We start from the raw sequence: 21,767 nt of genomic DNA, 5'->3' as shown, positions 1-21,767 counted from the left end.
GATCTGGATGCCGGTCGTCTCCGGGTCCGAGCCGCCTCGCCAAGAGAATCCCGTCAGAGGCTCGTCGTCGTGACCCAGCCAGTTGTCGTCGCCCTGCGGTTGCGCCACGGCGAGAAAGAAGGCAGCTCAAGTTCAAAGCAGCCTGGCAAAAGCGTCGCCGGCTCAACGGGCTCATCTTTGATGTGCTTCCGGCGGGGGGGAGGCCGACGTTGGAAAGGGGTGCGAGTCATAGCCAAGCCGGTCGCGTCACTCAAACAAAACAAAATGAGCGGCTCGGCGCCACCCTGACATCCGAAATTATTTCTTGTCAGCAAACTTGTCAGTTCACATGTTGCGGCAGGGAGGGGCGTGTGACTTTTGCTGATTGCTCGCCAAGTTTACGAGGACAAGCAATAGCGAGCACTTTCTCCCATTAACTTGTAGTAATTGCAGGTCCGAGTGGCCGATTCGGATCCAATGGTTCTAAATCATTTCCTCGTCATGTACTTTTCAACTAACGTATATCCCACTTGACTGTTTATTTGATTGGTTTATTCATGTAATAGACAATGCGAAGGGAAAAGGTCTAAGTGGGCCCATTTAAAAAAACAATTTTTTCACCTAGGGGGGTGTACTCACTTTTGTTGCCAGAGGTCTAAAGATGTTAAGACATGAAAGTGGAAGTCAACCTTAAACATACATGTGCTCATGTATGTACAACAATTATTTTTGGGAAAATGATCCTATTGTGATTAGATTAATTGTATATGTAGGGCTTTATTTTATCTTTTACTTTTTTTGCATAAGCAATGGATAAGTGTTTATAACTGTGCATTTAAGAAAAGTGCATGTTCTGTTTATTTTTCATTATTCGTTTTTTCTTCTTCATTTGCTTCTCTTTTTTTTCTATTTTACTGATATATTATTAAATATAATAACTTATTGTAAATGATCATGATATAAGTTAGTGGGGGTAGAAATAGAGAAGTTCTTGTACTTCTTCCTACTCCATTTGAAAATGTAAATTATGACTAGTGATATTTTTCTTTAAAATTTTTCTTTTCTTTCTTTCACATTGATTTTACATTTTGCATTGCATTTATATGTTCAATAAAATCAAACCAAACATTTATTGAAAATAAAATGTTACATGTGGCCTCACTGGTCTAAACATGACATTCTGATTAATATGACATTTTTGGAATACGAGTTATGAAGCAAAATCCAGCCGTTTCTATCCATCTGAGGAGGCGGCCATTTTGCTACTTGCTGTCAACTGAAGATGACAGGCAACGACAAATCACAGCTTTTGTTTTCCGAAGCCGCGCTGTGATTTGTTGAGCAACATTGATGTCATCTTCAGGCGACAGCAAGTGGCAAAATGGCCGCCTCCTAAGATGGTTAAAAACAGCTGGATTTTGCTGCTTTTACTCACATTCTAACACAATATCAACCAGAATACCATATTTAGACTAGTGGGGCTGCAAAGAACATATTATTGTCACAAATTTTTTATGGGGGGTTGGCCTCCCCTTTAACACGTTTATTAAACAAAAAAGTGCCAAATATGAAAAGTGACGTACTTCCTGTCGGTGGCAAAAAAGCTCGGACCCCCCGTGTGCTCTGGCGCCACTCACCTTTCTGTACATGTATCGCAACATGAAGTCAAGCAGGAAGCTCTTGCCCTTCCTGAAGGCGCCAGCCACCGACAGCACCACCACGTGCTTGTCTCGCACGTCCGGAGACAAGAGGACGCGCTCCAGCGCTTCCTCGTCCAGCGCGAAGGAGTGGTCCTCCTTGCACACCGTCACGATCTGAACTGGGCCCGGCTCGCTTCCCATCGCTGCTGCCTGCGGGGACCGCCGCAAATCAGCCACATCATATTAGCTGCTTTTCATATTTTCATATTAGTCTCTCACTTTTCCGATTATTTTTTTTTTACACATAAATGAAGAATAAATTGATGAAAAATTCAAAATAAATCAATAAAAATTCCAAAAAAAATAAAGTATTAAAAAAATGATTTTTGCCAATTTTTCCTCACTGTTTTAAAGTTAAAAAAACATTCAAATGTCCTGCCTGTAATTCTTTTTTTTATTGTTGTAAGCATTCAGGGACCAAAAATAAATAAATATCCACATCGGTCGGGTCATAATTTAAACGAATCCCAAAAAAGTTACTCGTGTTGGGCTTGTCGCGTGAAATTTCTACTTTGACTTTAACACGTTATTAAAGTGTTACGCCACAGAACCAAGTTCATTCATTCATCTATTAATGTTGTTAATTTATAACTTAGATTATAATTTCATATGGTAAATAAATAATTTGATGAAGGGCAGCAGCTATCAAATTTTTAAGAAAAGATTATCCCTTCAATTAATGGGCTGAAATTAATCGATTTTATATTTTAAAACAACAAAATGTGCATATGAAGTGCAGGTAATAATTTTGCCCAGTTGGGGTCACCATGCTCATGCTCCATGCGATAATGTCTGTGGTTTTGAATGTGTGTGGCTTTAAAAGGTGGAGCCTAGCTTGGTGAGTGACGTGGGAGCCAGCCGTAACATTAGTGAAAAGATTTTGCTTGGATTTTTTTTTAAATAATTGAATTATTTGATTCATTGTTTCAACCCAAATTTGTTGTCAATGTCACAAATTGTGGAGAATGTCCCAATCCGAAAACTAATCTTTCCTTGTGTTTCTACGAGGGCAAAGTTCAAAGGGCTTCAATGACAAACCGCACATTCTTACGCCGCCCGGCAAACTTGTTCCTTGCTTGCGGTTTCGTAAACCCCAAAAGCGCCTGCAGAAGACGCCATTAAAAGGACATTTGGAAGCTTTCTGGACAAGATATAATTAGCTACGCAGTTTACGCCCCAACCCGCACGTGGTCACAATACGCAGCTCTGTATTAATTGTTAAATGTGCATGCTCTGATGGGTGTCACACTGTTTGGCTTCCGGCTAAGCGGGCGCGCTGAGGACTGGACGGCCTTCAACGAGCTCCTTTGTTGTTGGCAATTCCGTGGAGGAACAAGTCCGCTCCCACCATGAGGAGCACAACGAGCGCTTTCTCGCTCACGACTTTTCATATGGAAAGCTGTTTCATCATTTAGGTCCACAAACTAGTACAATCTCATCCTCACGAGTGAGACCATTCAGCACAATAGTCGGGACAAATGTGTTGTTTATGACCGTATGACATTTCCTCCCGAAGATATGACAACTTTGGCATGCTACTAGGACCACTACTAACTACTAGTGTGGCAAAAATGCAGATCTTCTAGAATGACTGTGATTTGCTCATAGTGTACTTTTACTGCTTTGCACTACTATATCACAACGACAAATGTGCATTTTACTAGGAAGCTACTAGTGCCTGACATGCCTATTTGTTGGGCCTTGTAAGGTAACCAGTGCAGCACAGTACTTTATGTTACTGTGGTCCAAAACGGCCACTAAAATGTTATTAATTTGTAGATCTTAAATTGGCTATCAAGGACATGGGAGGGAAAAAAACTAAAATAAGTGAACACACCAAAAGGGTGTGGTTCTCAGAGGTAACATGCCAACATTTCTGTGCACTGAGTGTGTCGGATGAAGCGTACACATTGTGGATAGTTTCAAGTTTGTCGTTCATGACGTCCAGTGCACAACACAAACACACACACAAAAAATGTTGATAATCGTAAATACGTGTACATTTCGGCGCTTGCTATCTTCCAATAAAGCGCCTTTTCGCTCTTATTTGTCTACATCACATATCAAAGCTCAGCTGACGCCTGACGTAAACATTGCTCATCGATAAGTTTGATCAAACTGTCGCTTATCTAGCACTGTTGATATGAATACACGCAGACCACAACAATAACAGTAAACTAGAGGCTAACATTTATTAGCCGTTTGCAGGAGTAAATCGCGATGCGAATTTTGCACAACTCATAGCATCGCAGTGATTAAAGTTTGACGGGAAACTTTACCTCGACTGTGACTTTGTTTCCCTCGCTGTGAAATGTTGTGTGAAATCTCTTGAAAGTCTTCAAAAGGTTTCAAGACGAACTGGTCAGATTGGGGGAGTTCGCAGCAATGTAACTTTTTTTCCTCTCCGACACTGGCATGAAAACAACCATGTCAACCCTTTCCAGGCACTAATTTTACACACTTCCGGGTTTAAAACCGCGCGAGGCCTGATGGGAAATGGTGTTATGACGCGCTCGTGAGATATTGGCTCAGCCAGTGTAAAAACCACATTACCCATCGAGTCATATTTATCTTTTACATGGGAAATGTAGTTTTTTCACGTGTAGTATAAAATACACGGTCATGTGTTTAGTTTTTACACAAGAGGATTAGGTTGTAAAGAGATTTGAAAATCTATTTCAAATTGCCTTATTGAAAATGAAAAAATCATTCTAAAATTAAAAACGTGTTGGAATAGAATATAAATTATTATTAAATTTGATTCTGGATCGAAATGTAGACACTACACACATTTGTTAAAAAACATTTTTTAAACTGGATAGCAAAATTCTCAGTTTCTCTCTCTTTTTTTACTATTGGTAGGAAAATGTTTGAGCAAAATGATTTATTTATTTATTATATAAACCACTGACAACATAACTCCCAAATTAAAAATATACTGTCATTGGGTGAATTTATTTACAGAAAATGAAAAACGGTCAAAACAAAAAAGGTCCAATGATAACTTTTTTTTGTCCTTTCATTTTTTTCTTGAGTTATTTAATACAATATCTATTATTATATTATTTATAACTTCACGCTTTTTATGTGGCTTTTTTAAATGAATGTTAAGAATATGCACTGCTTCAAAACAGGAAAATAAATTAAATAAAATGAACTGTACCTACTGTTCAGGGGGAAAATGCACAATGTTAAAAAAAAGAAGCTTAAAAACAATTGTGTTATTTCATGTTAATATAAAATATGAACAAGAAAAATAAGTCACCAGCAAATGTAAAGGAGGTAAATTAAATTTAGTAAGTTAGAATTAATAATAAAAAAATAAATACTGTCAAAATAACAGAATGGCATCTTTTATTTGTTAGAATTTTTTAAAAATGTAAGCAAAAATAGATTTGACATGGATTCAGATGCGATGTGACATGAATTAAAATACGATCGAGTGGACCCTGAAAGCATAAACTTGTCAAAATGGCAGTGACCACGAGTTGACAACTCCGTGCTAAGTACTACTAGTAACATAAATACAATTCTACTACTTAACATCTGCACTTTGCTAATAGGGACCAGTTGTACTACTAAAGTACAGAAAGGTCAAGTGTTAGTGGAAGGCAGTAGTGGTAAAAAAAAAAAATATTTAAAAAATGTTATCGGTAAGCCACAGTCATTCTAGGAGTGCACCAGAGTGATTTCACCCATGCGTACAGTTAGATTTGCACAGGGCACGAAAATAGGGCTCTATGTCTTACAGGTTACTACTACTAGTAATGTTTTCTCACAAGTGCCAATTTTGGGCTGCTAGTATGAAACTAGACCTTGCTCACAAATTACTGTGGTGTACAATATCCAACTATAGTAGGTATTTGTCTCATGGCATACCAGTCAATAAAAGGTCAAACATCACTAGTAGTGCACTAGTAGAATGACATTAGTTGGGTTTCCATCCACCTATTTTTATTCGAATTTTCAAGAAATGTGAAAATAAAGCTGAATGGAAACGCTAGAGATCCGAAAAAGGGACCAAAATTCGCCCAAAAAAATAATAAAAATTTACGCTTAGAGGGGTGGATTTTGAAGCGCATCGAAAAAAGCAAAATGCGAATTTTGGCGATGGAAACGGGTTTTGCGAATAAACGCTGTCAAGACCGGATACACGTCATACGTTTTGACCAGTTATTACGTCACACGCACGTTTGTAGTCTCAACGCAATAGCGGACGATAAAAGTATGTTTGGGGGGGACGATGAAACAGAAATCTTTTTGGAATTAATTAAAGAAGCGAATTTTAATGCTATTTCAGATAGAAAACAGCAAAGAAACGATACGGTTGGTCAAGAATTACAAAAGAAAACTCATACGACGTCATCGCACAGCGCAGTCAATTCGTCTTCTTTTTCTTCTTTTGAATTACTGGTGGATCGCATCTCTATGGTGTATAGCGCCACCTACAGCGGCGGAGCCCCCTCTCAATATTCGCAAAAGAACAACAGATGGAAACGGGCAGAAGTCGCAAGTCCGTTTTAAAAATTCGAAACATTTGGATGGCAACCTGACTAGTTGTCTTACTAGTGCCACTTTTGGCCTATTAGAATGTAATTAAACTTTATTAGTACATTTCATTCTAGATAAAACTACTTGGCCCAACGAGTAGGCATGTGTCCCGCACTAGTAGCCTCATTATCAAGAATTTTGATGAAATCTATCTCAAGGTGTACTACTAGGCTGTTTGTCGTCACTAGTCGGACAATTTTGGCATACTAGTATTAGAAGTGAGCCACTGAGAAGTCGGGTGAGCGGACTCGTCATTTTGCAGGATTGAAACTAGTAGACATGTGATGCGCACTAGTAGAGTTTTCAATCTTGGGCAGTGGCGTTGTGGTCGGTGCGATTACAACAATAATCAAAAAGATTTGGGCCGCCCTTAATTAAAAATATCCGCTGCCCGCCAAGTCCAGCAGCGAGCCGGCCGCCTCCTGCGCTTCGGCGTCCAGCTGGAGGATCTCCACCGTCTCCAGGTCCAGCTGGGTGTCGTCGGGCAGGACCAGGTACTGGTACTCGGGGGACTGGTAGTAGCGCAGCTCGATGTAGCCGCTGTCGTCCAGCGGGTCCTTGTCCAAGTCGCCGGCAAGGTCCTCGGCGTGGTATTCCGCCGACTCCATGAACACCAGCTCCTCGTGCTCCGGGGTCAAGGGGAAATCCGGGTGCTCGCAGAACGCGGGATTATCCCGGCTGCGGGTGTCGGGCGACGGGGCCGACAGCATCAGGGTGTGAGGGAGGCAATCTGCAACCGGACAAAATACTCAACTGCAGCAAACTTGACATATTTATATCCATAGGTACGTAAATATGAACACATTGCCTGTAGATACAAGCAAATCACTAGTCTACTTTTGTCCAAATGAATTTCCTCAACCCACTTTGACATGTTTACTTCACACCAGACGCTGTAAAATAGCAGCAAAGCACTACTTTTGTCGAAATGAAACCTTTCAAATAATTTCAACATAGTTAAATGACACTATTTTTGCTTTAAGAATGCAGTAAAGCGCTAGCTTTGTCTAAATGAAACTCCTCAACTTACTTCAGCACAGTTCCTTGACAGCAAATTGCTTTAAGATGGCAGCAAAGCACTAGTTTTGTCTAAATGAACGACTCAACTTACTTTGAGCATCAAAATAACACATGCTGCATTATCATTATTATTAATATTATTATTATTATTATAATTATTATTAGCGGATAGCTAAGGACTACAAAAAATCACAAGTGTGTACTTGAGAATGCTGAACTTCACTGTTGCTATTAAAAAAAAAATAAAAAAATGTTGATTTCGAATCGAAATGGCGAGCGGCGACAATGTGAGCTTCACTGCAGTGCCTTGGCACCAAAATGCCGCACGATGGCGCCAAAGCGCTACTTTCCTCTTCCGCGGGGCTTCGAGAGCCGTTTTTCATCCAAGAACTGGGCACTAAAAGAACACATTTCCGGCTCAATTGGTTATTTTGCGCGACACCCGATGAACTCCATCACTAAACTCGTTGACGAGAGGCACATTTCACAGAGAAAAGTGTCAACAAACTCTTGCTGGTCAGTGGGCACATATGGAGACCCGCACGTCAACGCCGGGTCACATTAAGGAGGCTGTTGGCGCGTTACCAGGGAAAAAGAGAAGGTTGTCGCCATGACGACAGGAAGCAAACACAGGAACAATGTGTCACGCCGAGAACGCCGGCGAGAGTCTGAAAAGACGGCGGCAGTAAAAGTGACAGCGAGCGCTGTTACACGGCTGAGAAAAGATCCTATAGGCTGGAATTCTGAAAGGCTCGCAGGTTCAACTTGACTCATTAACAGTTTTGGGCGGGCAGGACCAGCAGGACCAGCAGGACCAGCAGGACCAGCAGGACCAGCAGGACCAGCAAGGCCTGAACGCTATCAGAAGCGCAGAACTTCATTTACAAGCTACATCGTGATATTGTTCCATGAAATCTCTTCCTTCATTCCCGACAGTCGATTTTAATCACTTCCAAGCATTTCTATCGGCTGCACTGCTTCCGCTACGCACATGTAGATGCTTAGCCAATCAGATTTAAGCATCTATGTGTTGCCATGTCAACCTAAACCATCAATCAGACTGTTTTGCTTTTAACGATCACATTTCACATTCATGCAGCATACCAAGAATAATTCATTAAAAAGTCATCGTTTATCGATCAGTTTCAATTTCGCTTGAACTTTTATTGATTTTCAAAAGATTTTTGATCAGTTTTTGCTGTTTTTATTTTTTGAAAAGGCTTAGTTTAAAAAGCAGTTTTTATTTTTATTTTATTTTAAATTAATATTTTTTTAAACAACCCAAAAGCTTATGAGGTACAATGACGAAAATGAAAACATCTGAAAATTTTCCATAGAATAGTTTTATTAACAGCCTAATTTTTTAAAAATTCGTTTTTCAGTTAACTTGTTTTTATTTTTACAACTTTAGTTCATGTATACAGCGGACCCCCACTATTTGCAGGGAAGAGGGATCACACTTGACTCTCCTTATAATTGTCTTAAAATAATAATAATAATTTAGAAAAAATTAAAAACACGAATGCGCTTCTGTGTTTTCATTTTCTTTTTAATGCAACTAAGTAGAAAAGAAAATATGTGCATTTATGAATGCCAGACTAATGCGAATATGCAAATATTATTCATTGGTCTTCACGTGATGGCATTTTTCAGTCTCCTGATTGGCCAATCAGAGCAAAACTCGTTACAGTCAACACTGACTATGTCAAAAAAAAACTTCTCAGCACACATCAATAGGCTTAATTAAAGAGTATCATTGATGTTTGAGCTGGAGGAATGAAATGAATGTTACCTGTTTTCCATTGAAAATGTAACAAATAATGCTAACATAAAAGTATTTCCAAAATGTTGCTGGAATTTTGCAAGGAGCCGTGTACTAACCTGACATTTCCATGGAGTCGCACACGACAGACACGCCATAGTCCACGCCTTCCAACCTAGAATTCAAATAAAATAAAAAATAAAATAAAAACATCAGCACCATCAGCCCAAATGCCCAACAGTGGAGATACAGTGTTGTTAAACAAAAAAAAGTTTAATCATTAAAAAAAAAAAAAATCTGGCAACTATAATAATCTCGAGCCACTGAGAACAAGACTGGGCTAAGTCAGTTTTTCACTATAAAGTGGAGAAAACCTTCAGTGGATCTCAAAATCTTTAAATCAAGTACCCCCACAGAAAAAGTATTTAAAGTATATTTAATATCATCGTAAGCCAATGTCATTGAATGTAATATTGAATAGTTAAAGAGAACTGCAGCTTAATATATATAACATGTATACTTGAAAATGTTTACCTAAATAAATGTCTGAAAATCAACAGCTAAAAAAAAAATACATGTAATGTTTAAGTTTAAAATAACATATATTTTACTGGATTAAAAAAAAAGAACGTTTAAGACACTGACATGCATTTGGAACTTTTCCCCATGTACCACTAGAGGGAGCCCGCGATTCACACTTTCGACAAATACTGATCTAAATAAAGGCTTGCATCTCCTCATCCCGCAAAAAAAATATCCCAGAAAGTTACTAGTACTTTAGCTTTGGTGTTAGTCCATCTGCACGTTAGTCTAAGTTCCTATTTAATTAATTTGTAATATTTAATTAATTAATTAATTTCCACTTGGTGGCTGTTTGCTCAGTATTGCACGTTTCTAATCCAATTTTGTCTTTCTTTCAGGCAACTTTGATGGAAACTGGCACAAGGGGAGATAGCCCACTCTTGTTCTCACTGGCTGAATGTATCCCAGAGATGATAAGCAATGCTAAGTGCGATCGGTCTTACAGGGCCGGTTTGCTGACGAGACCGCTGCTGTTGCTGTGGTAGGCGTGCGTCTTGCGAAGAATTTCCAGCAGCGACGCTCGATGCACCGGATTCACGCGCCACAGAGATCCTTTGCCCGCCGACTGGAAACAAGCCAGGTTACATTGTAAGACTTTGGTTTTTTTTTCATCGATTTGGGTCCAAGAATTGACCCCTGTGGTACTCCATAAATGACGTGACATCGGTCTGTATTATTTATCGGAACAAATTAGCTCCTCTTTTCTCGATAGCTTTTAAACCATTTGGCCTAAAACGGACCCCATTATTGATCATTTTAACGCTTTTTCAAGTCAATAAAATTACTTCCACTCATTTTGATGGTGACCGCAAACACGCCCACCTGACTTTTATCCCTCTCCATGCGGCAGAAGCTTTTGCTCAAGGACAGATTGTGCCTGACCGAGTTCCTCCATCCCGCGCTGGCCGTCCTGTAGTAAGGGAACTTGTCCACGATCCAGCCGTAGATGTCCTTCACCGGCAGCCTCTTGTCCGCCGACTCCTCTATGGCCATGAAAATCAGGCTGCTGAAGGAGTACGGCGGCTTGGCCGAGGCGGGTTCCCGTCCGCGCTCGCCTCGGGGCTGAGGAGGCGGAGCTTTGGGGAGCGGCTGGAGCGGGAGAAGGTCGCCCCGTTGGTGCAGCCAGCTGAGGCACGTCAGGTCTTCCTGGTCCCACCTGTCCGGGGGGCCCGCCGGGTGTTGGGGCGCCGTGCAGTTGGAAAGGGGGGAGCAAGAGGAAGAGGACGAGGAGGAGGAAGATGGGAGAGACTCGGCCGTGGTCGGCGACGGAGGGAAGGAGATGGGCGACAGCGGGAGGGAGGTCATGTGACAGGAGGGTGAGAAGGGCCCCCCGAAAGCGGTGGGACACGGCGACAACGGGGCTAATGCGTGGCATAAGTTCTCCATCGTTCACGGCGAACTCTGCGGGGGGGGGGGGGGGGGGGGGGTTGACAACATCAAGAAATGAGCCGCTGAGAACAAAAGTGGGCTAACTCCATTTTTAGCATGTTTGGTGAATCCTGGTCTAAAACGTGGTTTGATGCCTGTTTTTCACCTGTAGGGGGCAATCAGAAGCAGACTGCCTTTATTGTCATTGTAAATAAATAAATAAATACAAGGAAATTAGAACACCACTCCAGTAACGTGCTTCATCTCCATTCATGTCCGCGGTACTTTTGCTGATCCCGCAAAGTGAGTTGCGAGATCATTAAAAGTCTCAGAAAGCAAATTTTACATCTGCATTGTAATCTCTTATGAAATATTGATAGATTTGATGGCTGCTTGCAAGGTCTTAGACCACTTTCACCCCCCCCCCCAAAATCAAAATCATAATCGTCAGCCTAAATGCCAAAATCGGAGGAAAACTACTTTGTGCAAAAACAAGAATCCAGATGAACCGCGAACATTTACATCAGCCAAATATCATGTTCATTAGGTCAGATTTTATTGCAGCTTTAAGAATTTGAAATCACTGTTTGAACTTCGACCACCATAGATGGCACTAATCCTTTTCTTTTTCTCGTCAATTTTGTTTATTTCTATTCAGGCAACCGCAATACTTGTGATCCGTCCTGTCAAACCCGAGATGATGACAGAAGTTGTGCGTCAAACTCCCACCATGACATCATTGAGTTGGTCAAACTCATCTTGATCAAATACAGGAAAGCCAAAGGTTTAAATTGGACCTTCGTAGGCTATTATATTCTCTCAATAGAATTTCAGTGGTAAAAACGATTTAGGCCTTTCTAAAAGTTACATTTTCTTTTGGGATGAGGTCTGGAGATTTAGAACCCTTCAAGGCTTTTATTTCTCTCCTGTAAAAAAAAAAATGGTGGCTTTGTCTGAAGAACACGAGTCAGTTATCCATTTGCTCCAGCCTCAAAAAGTCGGATGTGCATCCACTAGAACGTTCAAAGTCCATCGTGCGCTCCTGGCACTTTAGTGCAGGCAGCACAAATAAATGCTACGGGTGCGACCCTCAACATGACGTTTATCGCGCAAGAGTGTGTGTGTGTGTGTGTGTGTTCGCGCCTTCAAGCCACAAAAGCGGTTCAAATGGCGCCGCAATCTAAAGTTTCACTCTTCTTCTTCTGTGTGGTTCACATTCTGAAGTCGCCCTTTCGGTGATCCACTCGCTCCTAATTGTTCACTTTGATGTGCGTGAATTAAAGCAAAACAAAATAAACTTGCGACTCACCCGTCAAGTTTCGTCTTTGTCGGGGTTCAAGATGATTTGGGAGGCCCGAAACTTGTAACCCGAACGAACGCCTCTTGTCTCGCTTTCCCTCTGGCGCTCCGTGTGCGTCGAACTTGTGGTTTCGGTTGCCATGGGGACCGGAAAGGACGCTTTGCAGCCGGCGCGTGCCCGGCTGGCAAGCGTGCGCGTTCCCGATTACAAGCCGCTCAGCGTCACAAAAGGCAGGAACTTGATCCAAACGGTCGTCTTTGCTTTCCAGCTTCAGGTCCAGCCCGCGTGCACGCTGCGCACACACACACACACACACACACACACACACACACACACACACACACACACACACACACACACACACACACACACACACACACACACGTACTCTTTGTGGGGACGAGTCGAGCAAACGCCTCGTGCAGTTTTTCGGAAACAATGACCTTTTTTTTTCAACTAGGAGAAGAGAGAAATTTGAGGAGTTCAGTTGTACTTTTTTTGTGAGTGTGTCTTTGCATCAAATGTTTTGCTAGTTGTGAGGGAAGCAGTACATTGAGGTGTGCGCATCTTTTGACACACCTGCTCTAAACTGTCCATCGGCGTTCACGTGAGTGCTTGTTCGTCTCTATACGAGCCCTGCGATTGGCTGGCGACAATCCAAGGCGGACCCCAAATTCAGATGAGATATGCTCACTCGTAACCCTAAACAAGCTCTATAAAAAAATGTTTTAAAAAAAATGACTAATTCATACCAAGATCGCACCACATTTGAAAAGTTCTGGAATTAAGGATACGATTGTGTAAGGGAGAAAAAAAATCGGCGAGGAATTGATGCCCCACCGCCACAAGATGGCAGCAGAGCACAACTTAAAGCTCAATTTACCAGATTTCTTGACACTAATATGCCACAAGAGGGCGCCAAAGAAATACTCTTATTTATATCAGTCAGTTCTTTAGCCTGAACACAAAAACAGGGAATCGATAAAAATTTCAGACAATTACGAAGTTCCCCGCAATAAATTGTGATGAACACATTGAATATGCTTGAGATCACTGAACTGTGTCAATGAGATAAAAAAGTGTCGAACCGCATCGTTTCACATGGAACCTCCCAACAAACAATTGAATACACAAAGCTGAATAATATTTATTTTCTTCCCTACAAAAAATGCAAACAGTGTCATGCTTTGTTATATTTCAGATAAATAAAAGTCCAGGTTTGGAAATGATGGTGATGTCATCATAACGGAGGAGTTTGTGGAAAAGTCCATTCAACATTTAGAACAAATCCAAAATTGTCTCGGAAAGGACGATAGTGTCACTTTTGGACGACCGGTCTGCAATCAAACCTTGCTAGTTAACTCGTGCGCAGCTCTATTAACACGGCAAGGCTCAACGAGTGGGTAAGTTTCGCACACTCGTAGCCTCCTCATCAAGGACGTCAAATAAACGCACCACATTATTGTTTATTCCATTTCCTGAAAATCCATCTTTTAAAATCCACTCTGGTAAGACAATTCAGCGCGCTAGTAGAACGACACTTACTAGTAGTGTCACTTTTGACCGACTAATAAAGTAATGGAACCTTTACTAGTAAACTACCGCGCTAGTAACACTACTAGCCCCAATTGGTAGGCATGGGTCACACACTAGTACGGTCAGCGTCTTGACCCTTGACTAGTATCACCAAAATGCCATCTAGTCGTCGTATGCTAAAGCATGATCGGTCCAACTAGAATTTTTTTCTAGTGCCAAGTGCGCCGAATTGTGTGACCTTATGGACCTTAAAGTGGATCTCAAGGATGAAATGATGCCTTTTGACTTGTAATAAAAGGAAAAGAATCAAATTCCACTGATGAAACCAAACTCTAAATTTGACAGCCCTTGTTTTAAAAAGATGGCAGACTTTTTGTCAAAATCGCTGCACACTCGTGTATTTCATACAATTTGGCGAACTCAACTTTCCTTTGCACAAGCGTTTCGTTTCGCCACGCACGCACGCGCATATGGAGAAGGCGGCGAGCGCGCACACACGCACGCACGCCAAAAGCACTTGGATGAACGCCTCACAGTCACCTGACCAGGTGAAAGGTTAACCAGTAAATGATGACGGGCTGAAAGAGGGCGGTTGCCATGGTGATGTACATGCGCACTTGCGGTTTGGCGCTGGAGTTGGTGGACATGGAGTCCGACGCCAGCGACGTCAGGATCTTCATTTTCAGGGAGCGCACCTGCGCACATTTCACCGTTAAGACGACGAGCCCGCTTGATTGGCGACACCGTCCGCATGCAACGTGCTGGCTCGAGTGGGACCTCGACTTCAAGTGAATTTTCATTTTCATCATTCGTCAGGACGCAGCCATTTTGTCCCGCCAACAGAAATCAATGTCAGAAGTGCCCTCACGGTCACATTACGAAGATCACGAGACCAAACCCTGAAAACAGGTGGGCCGGGAATAAATGCATTGGCGGCAGTGGCTCTCCTTGCCCACGTGTGAGGGCATTACAGTACCTTTAATGCTCCATAATTTGATGGAAAAATGAAGCTTCATAAAGCACTAGTGATATATTTTACATTATTTTACAGATGTAGTGGAAATGTAATCTTTTTTAAAAAATATCTTTAAACCAAGAGCACCATCTAGAGGCGAAAAAAAAACCCCAAAACAATATTTAACGTTTACTAAAATGAACTATAATTATAGCGAAAAATAATGATTGTAATACGTGAGCATTTGGGGTTGATTGATTTTTGCTGTGATTTTAAGTATATTTGTTTCGATGCGAAGCGGGATAAGAAAGTGTGTCACTCCGAAGTGACGTCATCGAGCAGCAGCCAATAGAAAAGCACAATCAGATGGTGAATTTTGCATGCTTGCCTCGCCTGCTTTTTTAGCCGAAATGCAACGCTAGGTAAGAAATGCGTTCCTTTTTTCATTTTACCAGGGTGTCTATTAAATATGGGGCACAAGTAATGCATTTTAAAAAAAATAATAAATAAACGAAAACTAGTACTGAACCTAACTAAAACCAAAACTAAGCATTTAATAAAAGTAACGACATTTAGAAAACAAAATCAAAACTAACTGAAATGAACATTTCCAAAACTTGCCAGTCAAGGTCCCACCGCATTTGCGCTGCACTCGACAAGACTCAAATACTTACGATGAAGAACATAAGGGCACAAGAGGACCAGGCAAGCGCCACAAAGTAGCCGTCGCTGCCAAACAGCAAGCCGCAAAGCACGGTGAAGATCATCCTGCAGATGAAACGGCCGCGTTTAGCAGCCGATAGATCAGGTTTGCCATTTGAGCTCAGGGGAAAATAATGGTGTAGAACTTAAAAGACGATTGCCGTCAATCGTACGCAGATTTTCGCTATTTGTGGGCCGGCCTTAAATTATGGAGCTCAACGGTAATCATATTGTTTAAAAAAAACCACACACACACACAAATGCAAATGGTACGCGGCAACACTTTGCCTGCGTGAGTTCCGAACGTGTTAAATCGACCCGTTTTGCAAATATATTGTTCCCAGAATGCATTGTGTGGCGCCGTCAATGAAGTTATACAAAATCCTTGTCATATGTTACCAGTAATTGAATTTGTTTCTCATTTCATTTAACGCGTTGATGTTGGTCTACTACTGCCCGAAGCCAGCTGGGATAGGCTCCAGCAACCCCGCGACCCTTGTGAGGACAAGCGGTACAGAAAATGGATGGATGGATGTTGGTCTATGATTTTTTTTTGTTTGTTACGACACAAACCGTAGCTTTAGGTTGTGTGTAAAATAAAGACGTCCAGGGCGATTCAAGTTGCGCAGCTCATCTCAGGACTATTTGTGAAATGACAAATTTTTGGATGTTTTGATCACTAATTGGTCGACATTACAAATTTTTTTTTTTACTTTACAAAATCGTCTCATGGGCCGGATTAAACCCCTTCGCGGGCCTAATCTGGCCCGCGGCCCGTATATTGATCGACATCGGTTTATGACATCGTGACATGCCAATCTTTGAGGTTCCAAAGGCAGGCAATAGGGACTACTTTGCTGAGCGGCGTAAGAATACGTCGCACACGAAGGCCCGCTCACTAACCATCGTACTCACTTTTTTTTATTTGTTATTATTATTATGATTTATTGGATTGTTTCATATTTACAGCCTAGTAATGTTATCTAAACATCTCATTTACTTTTGCCTTTACAAGTGGTCAGTGATTAACGGGATTGCGCAGAAGCAACGCTAATTGTATGAAATGTTAAAACGTTTTTCAGTATTCTGTACAATTGTAGAACGGGAACTCTAGACGCAAACCGACGAAGCCCCGAAGACACGCGCGGATTGCAGCGGAAACACGCGCCCTCCTCCTATTTACCCGACATATTTGTATCCACTGTAGGCGATGAGGTCGAAAGTGGACAGGTCGCTGTGTACCGTCAGCAAGTACAAACTGAGCAGCATGACCAGCACCTCGATGACCACCCACACCAGCGCCGTGCTGGCGCAGAGTCCCAGCACCTCCGGACTGAACCTTGAGACACAAGTCAGTCAACATGTCAAGTCAACACGCCGCAAGACGGCAAACGACAACAAAAGAAAGAAAGAGCTCGTTACCTTTTCTGAATGCCAAGAGCCATTCCAGCCAGTAAGATGTAAGTAATGAAAGCCATTGCTAGGACCACAAAATGGGCACTTGTCATGAGAACGTTCCAAGTTGGGCGGATCAGCGCAAAACATTTTACCGTGACGCCGCGCACGCGTTCTTCTGGCTGGTTAAAAGTAGGGCGAGACCGATTATCGGCCAGGCCGATTATCAGCGCCCGATATTTGGCATTTTGACTTTTTTACAAATCTGAAAGGTTGTAAGATGTTCACAGACAGTTTCTACTTGCCGCGAAGACCATTTCCAACATTTTTTTACTGTCTGCAGAAATCTTTTGAAACCTTTTACAAACCCTGACGAAAACCCTAAATTGGCTTCCATTCACATGTATTTGTCGCTCAGTGAGCTACAGGGAACTTTTCATTTATGGATTTATTTAAATTTCCACTTAATTAAAAAAAAAAAAATAATTATGCTGACAACGGGAACTCCCTACACTTTTTATTTGGAAAACTAAAACAAAAAATTCAAATTAATTAACTTTATTTACTGTTGAAAACTTTAGGGAACGATTTACTTGCTTAGTTTTTAATTTAGCTTAACACATGCTGATGACGCTGACAGCTCCCTGCAATTGTTGTTAGAATTTTTAAACAAAGCTGTCAATTCTTTATACGTGTAAAATGAAAAGGAAAAGTATTTTTTAACATTTTTGATGCCAAGATTTTCTCTTTTATTGGAAATGAATATCGGTTAGCGGACTTCTTGACTACTTATAATCGGTATCTGCCTTGATAAAACCATATCAGTCTATCACTTGTTAAAAGTTGAGAACTCTCCGATGGCACCACTAAGTAACCAAACTCATTTTGCAGAGTGATGGAGCAAATGAGGGCGTCACAATTCATGAATGCTAATTTAGACCCGATGCGCACCGAGCGACGCAGCGCAACACGACTTAAAGTGTAGTCGGGAGTTTTGCAGCTGGACTGCGCACGATATCGCGGACGCATCGGCCAATCGAAAATGTCATAACATATCCATCACGTGCACATTTGACAGCGAAAATGACATTTTCAGCTATAGGCATGTCCTGATTGACGCTTCGCAGTTTCATTGAAGCCGACTCACTTGGGATGTAAAGATCCGGCGCGTTGACGTCTTGTCTTGGCGTGAGCGGAATGTCTCGATGGTAGCGAACTTCCCAATCCTAGCAAGAGTCACCGACATGTCAGCATACCTCATTGGATAGCGCCTTTACTAATAATAATAATAATAATACATTTGATTTATAGGCGCCTTTCTGGACACTCAATGTGGCCTTACAACAACAGTTAAAACGTACAAAATGCAATGGTAAAAACAACATACGGTAAAATAAAGTAAGCCGTTTCTTGCCTCTTGTCGGTTGAAACAGTCGCGCGCATTTCAAGAATGGCTCGTTAGCTTGATGCTACCTCTGAATAGCATCTACAGTTTGTTGCCACGCTACAACCTTTGAAGCAGCAAAATTCAACACAAACGGCGCGGCAAAACGTTGACTCGTCAAAATCTTTCTTTCCGTCTCAGTTAAGTGAAATTGGATCATTTTCCCACTGCAGAGTGTGTGGGAATCGCTGACACCAATTTTACTGAGCAATGCTCGCTTTTTTTTTTTAATTGTATTTTTTGAATCGCCGCTCTATTAGGAAGTTCCAATGGCACCGATTTCCCGGTTGAAATTTCTCTTTGGAGCTCGATAAAGACATAATAAAATGCGATGGCGGAACGGGCTTGTCGCAAGTGGCAAACACGCTGTCCGATTACCTGATGCGTGTAAGGGAACATGAGGATCATGAGTTTCTTCAGCACGTATCTGGTGTCCACGGCAAAGAAGTACTTCAACTTGTTCACAGACATGAATCTGCTGATCTGAAAGGCACACAAGAAGCGCAAAAAGCTTGTCACGGTCGGATGCACTCCGCCGACCGCCAAGGTCAACGAACGTGAGCGAGTGCTGGGCGCTCATTTTTTGTTTGAACGGAGCCCCCCTTTTGCGGTTCGAACGGACACATTTGGAAGGATAATCCCACCTCTTTGTTGACCATGTCCTTGCCTTGGTTAGCTAAGGACGATCCGTACATGACCGCGGCGTTGGCCATGGGATCAGCGAACAAGTTGCCGACCCCCGCTTGCATGTCGCTGGAGGGCCCCCCCGCCATGTTGTAGCCCGGAGTGTAATAACCCTGAGCGTTGGCCCCTGAGGCGCTGGTGTCGTCGAACAGCACGGACTCCCCGCCCGTCGGAGCGCCGCGACCCTTCTGTTTGCCTGCGGGAGCAATTACAGAGACGCCTTGAACTTGTTCCGTGACCAAGCCTGTAATCAACGTTTGAAATGACGTTCAACCGTTGTAGGCCCCTAAAAATAGCCACCATTTGTTGGATTTTTAATATAGAAAAATAGCACCACGCTGTAAAAAAAAAATTAATAATAATAATATGAAATGAACTGATTTTTTTAAGTATAAACGATTATGTAATGTAGTAACTCATTTTCAAAAACAGTACAATATCGCATCTTTTTTCTTCCAGAGTAGCAGTTAGACAGCTATCAAACAATCATTGGCACAAAAAAAAAGAAGCTAAATTTGTGCTGCTTTTCACACATCGACATTGTATGACAACTTTCTGAAGCAATTTTTACAGTTTAAACACATTTCAGCAGCTGAGAAACATTTTATTTTTGCTTAATGGCTGAATCGTTGTCCTTTTCTTCATGATTTTATCAAGGAGGAATGCTATGCATATAATATGTCGTTATAATACTTCAGTGCGTAATATTATTTGTCATTAAAAAAAAAGATTTGAAATCGCATGATTTGCCATTTATGATCCCACTGCATATACTGTTTATGTTTTACTATAGTATCGTTGGTAGAATTTCGGCGCCATCAAAACACGAGTGAGATGTTTGCCTTTAAGGGGTGTGGCCTAGTGGGTGACAGCAGTAGCTTGAGTCGGGTTGAATGGTTAGTTTGCATTAGTTGTGGCCAAAAACAGCTCCAACAGCAAAATCCACAACATGACGTCTGTGCCATGTCATTGCCGATGTGCAATTGGTGTTATGAAAATGTGAACAGCATGATGAAGATGACTGTTTAAGAAAAAAAATTATCTATAATGAAACCGGGATATTTAATTTCTCCACACATGGATCAAACACCTGTTGTGGATTTTGCAGTTCAGCTTCTCCTTGCTTACTTAAATTGCGATTCATAATTAAATGTCAGCCGACAGCCAAATATCCCGAACCTTTTCTCAGCAGTCAGTGCATTTTGCTTTGGCTCTATAAAAGGTTGTGGAACTCTGTTATAGTCTCCAAGTGTACATAATGTAGCTGATGTGACCAATACTTGCTTGTGTCACCAGTCTCGCATTTAACTACCTCTTTTAGAAGTAATAACTGAGAAGATGACAGTCATTTCCCAAAACAATGACTGCGTTGCGCCAACATTGGCGATTGACGTCCCACTTACTTGCTCGGTATCCGTGATGTGGCAAATCCATTGCAAATTCTCGCTGACGTTAGCTTCCAAAATAAAAACAGTGACACATTAGCCAAATGCATGCGAAAAACACGTACATACACACCACAAAGCTAGCACGCTGCTAGTAAGGATACAATAAATGTCATATGATCAGTACAATGATTACTGCAGTGTTCAATGCTAACGTTTCAGCTCGACTTCAACTTTAATGCCTACTCCTCGTTAGCCGCTTGCTAACGAAGCACAGCTGCCAAGTTGAGAGTGAGGTTACGACTCACAACGACACGAATTTTTTTTTAGCAACATTATAAATGACCGATACCAATTGCACATCAAATGCTCTGACAATCAACACACACACAAAAATCACACCAAGGAAGGAGCGGAACTTACCGAGCCTGCTATCGTTAGGTAGCTAGCTACGTGGCTAATTGGCTGCCCCCGCCCACTCGCTGCGATTGGTTGACGTCATTTTGCCTGCGTGGCAGTGTAGTCCGGTGTACGTACGCAAGTGCGTGCGTGCCTGCCAGTCACCTCTCGCGGTTGAAACCAGAGGGCAGCCATCTTACGTTGCCTTTGCTACTAGCCGACCTACACATAACATAATGCACCGCGCTGCAGAGATGCACACTTCACTTTTTTTTTTTTAATGGTCAAGAACAACAACAACAATAAAGGTAATGATAAATGATAAAATGATAAATGAGAAATGATAAAAATAAAGCCAATCTTGGAAAAGGAAATGTATGCAAAAGAATCACTCAATTAAATGCTCAAACTGCATACTGTAACTATTTTAAACGTTGAATCTAGATTATCAAATCGACTTCAGTTGTAGTACATTTTGAACCTTTGAAATTTTGTGCAATTCATTTGAATCGAGTCGTCACTTGCTTTATTTTCATGTTGCCACTAGAGGGAGCGCGCATGCTTACATGAAAGCACAAGGCAAAGGTGAACCCCCACTGATTACGTTGTATGAATCGAATCTTCATCTCATGACATACATCATTGTCTAACTGCTCAATTTCAAACTATAACATCACAATTATTGGTAGGCCATTTAAAGACTCTTCACAATTTGTTGCTATTATTTTCAAACAAATAATATCAAGAAAAGACAAATACCAATGAGCAATACTAAGCGTACGTGGAGGTTTCCATTCCATCTCATTACAATTATTTATTTGTTTTTGCTGCTGTTCGTTCAACCAGCCGATAAGTCATTTTTCATACTGTGGAACATTGAGGATTGATTACTTAGAATGACTGTTTGCAGATTCATTGGGATCGTCTGTGCTATTGTTTAACATGAATTGGAAGCAACCTGCTGCGCAAACGTGGCCACCAGTTTGCAAACCCAAACATTACAAT

General features: G+C 41.6%; 3 protein-coding genes across 3 annotated transcripts in view; all 3 read right to left on the bottom strand.

Annotated features, from left to right (window-relative positions):
- The window catches only part of LOC147168941 (atlastin-3-like), a 14,583-nt gene extending 10,452 nt beyond the window's left edge, over positions 1–4,131 (bottom strand). The window contains exons 1-3 of the mRNA XM_086084371.1: positions 3,959–4,131; positions 1,617–1,829; positions 1–93 (exon numbers count right to left, since the gene is read on the bottom strand). The exon at positions 1–93 is cut by the window's left edge and continues 42 nt beyond it. Coding sequence (XP_085940497.1) covers positions 1–93; positions 1,617–1,820 — 297 coding nt within the window. The 5' untranslated portion in view covers positions 1,821–1,829; positions 3,959–4,131. The remainder of the gene's footprint in view (positions 94–1,616; positions 1,830–3,958) is intronic.
- Positions 4,132–5,016: 885 nt separating this feature from the next.
- On the bottom strand, positions 5,017–12,421 carry LOC147168940 (uncharacterized). Its single transcript, XM_086084265.1, has 5 exons — positions 12,272–12,421; positions 10,417–10,995; positions 10,038–10,159; positions 9,132–9,187; positions 5,017–6,960 (listed from the first exon to the last, which is right to left on the bottom strand). The coding sequence occupies exons 2-5, from the start codon at positions 10,978–10,980 to the stop codon at positions 6,605–6,607; spliced, it is 1,098 nt and encodes a 365-aa protein (XP_085940391.1). The 5' UTR covers positions 10,981–10,995; positions 12,272–12,421; the 3' UTR covers positions 5,017–6,604.
- A 963-nt stretch (positions 12,422–13,384) lies between these two features.
- yif1a (Yip1 interacting factor homolog A (S. cerevisiae)) lies at positions 13,385–20,897 on the bottom strand. The gene is made up of 9 exons (XM_086084270.1): positions 20,787–20,897; positions 20,382–20,434; positions 18,939–19,174; positions 18,673–18,777; positions 17,998–18,076; positions 16,878–16,935; positions 16,639–16,794; positions 15,428–15,521; positions 13,385–14,493 (listed from the first exon to the last, which is right to left on the bottom strand). The coding sequence occupies exons 2-9, from the start codon at positions 20,410–20,412 to the stop codon at positions 14,335–14,337; spliced, it is 918 nt and encodes a 305-aa protein (XP_085940396.1). The 5' UTR covers positions 20,413–20,434; positions 20,787–20,897; the 3' UTR covers positions 13,385–14,334.
- Between the last annotated feature and the right edge of the window lie 870 nt (positions 20,898–21,767).

Source organism: Leptonotus elevatus, chromosome 9 (genome assembly GCF_054856555.1).
Source record: "Leptonotus elevatus isolate MCC_2025b chromosome 9, RoL_Lele_1.0, whole genome shotgun sequence".
NCBI lineage: Eukaryota > Metazoa > Chordata > Actinopteri > Syngnathiformes > Syngnathidae > Leptonotus > Leptonotus elevatus.
Note: the sequence above shows the minus strand (reverse complement) of the source record. Positions and strands in the feature narration are given on the sequence as shown.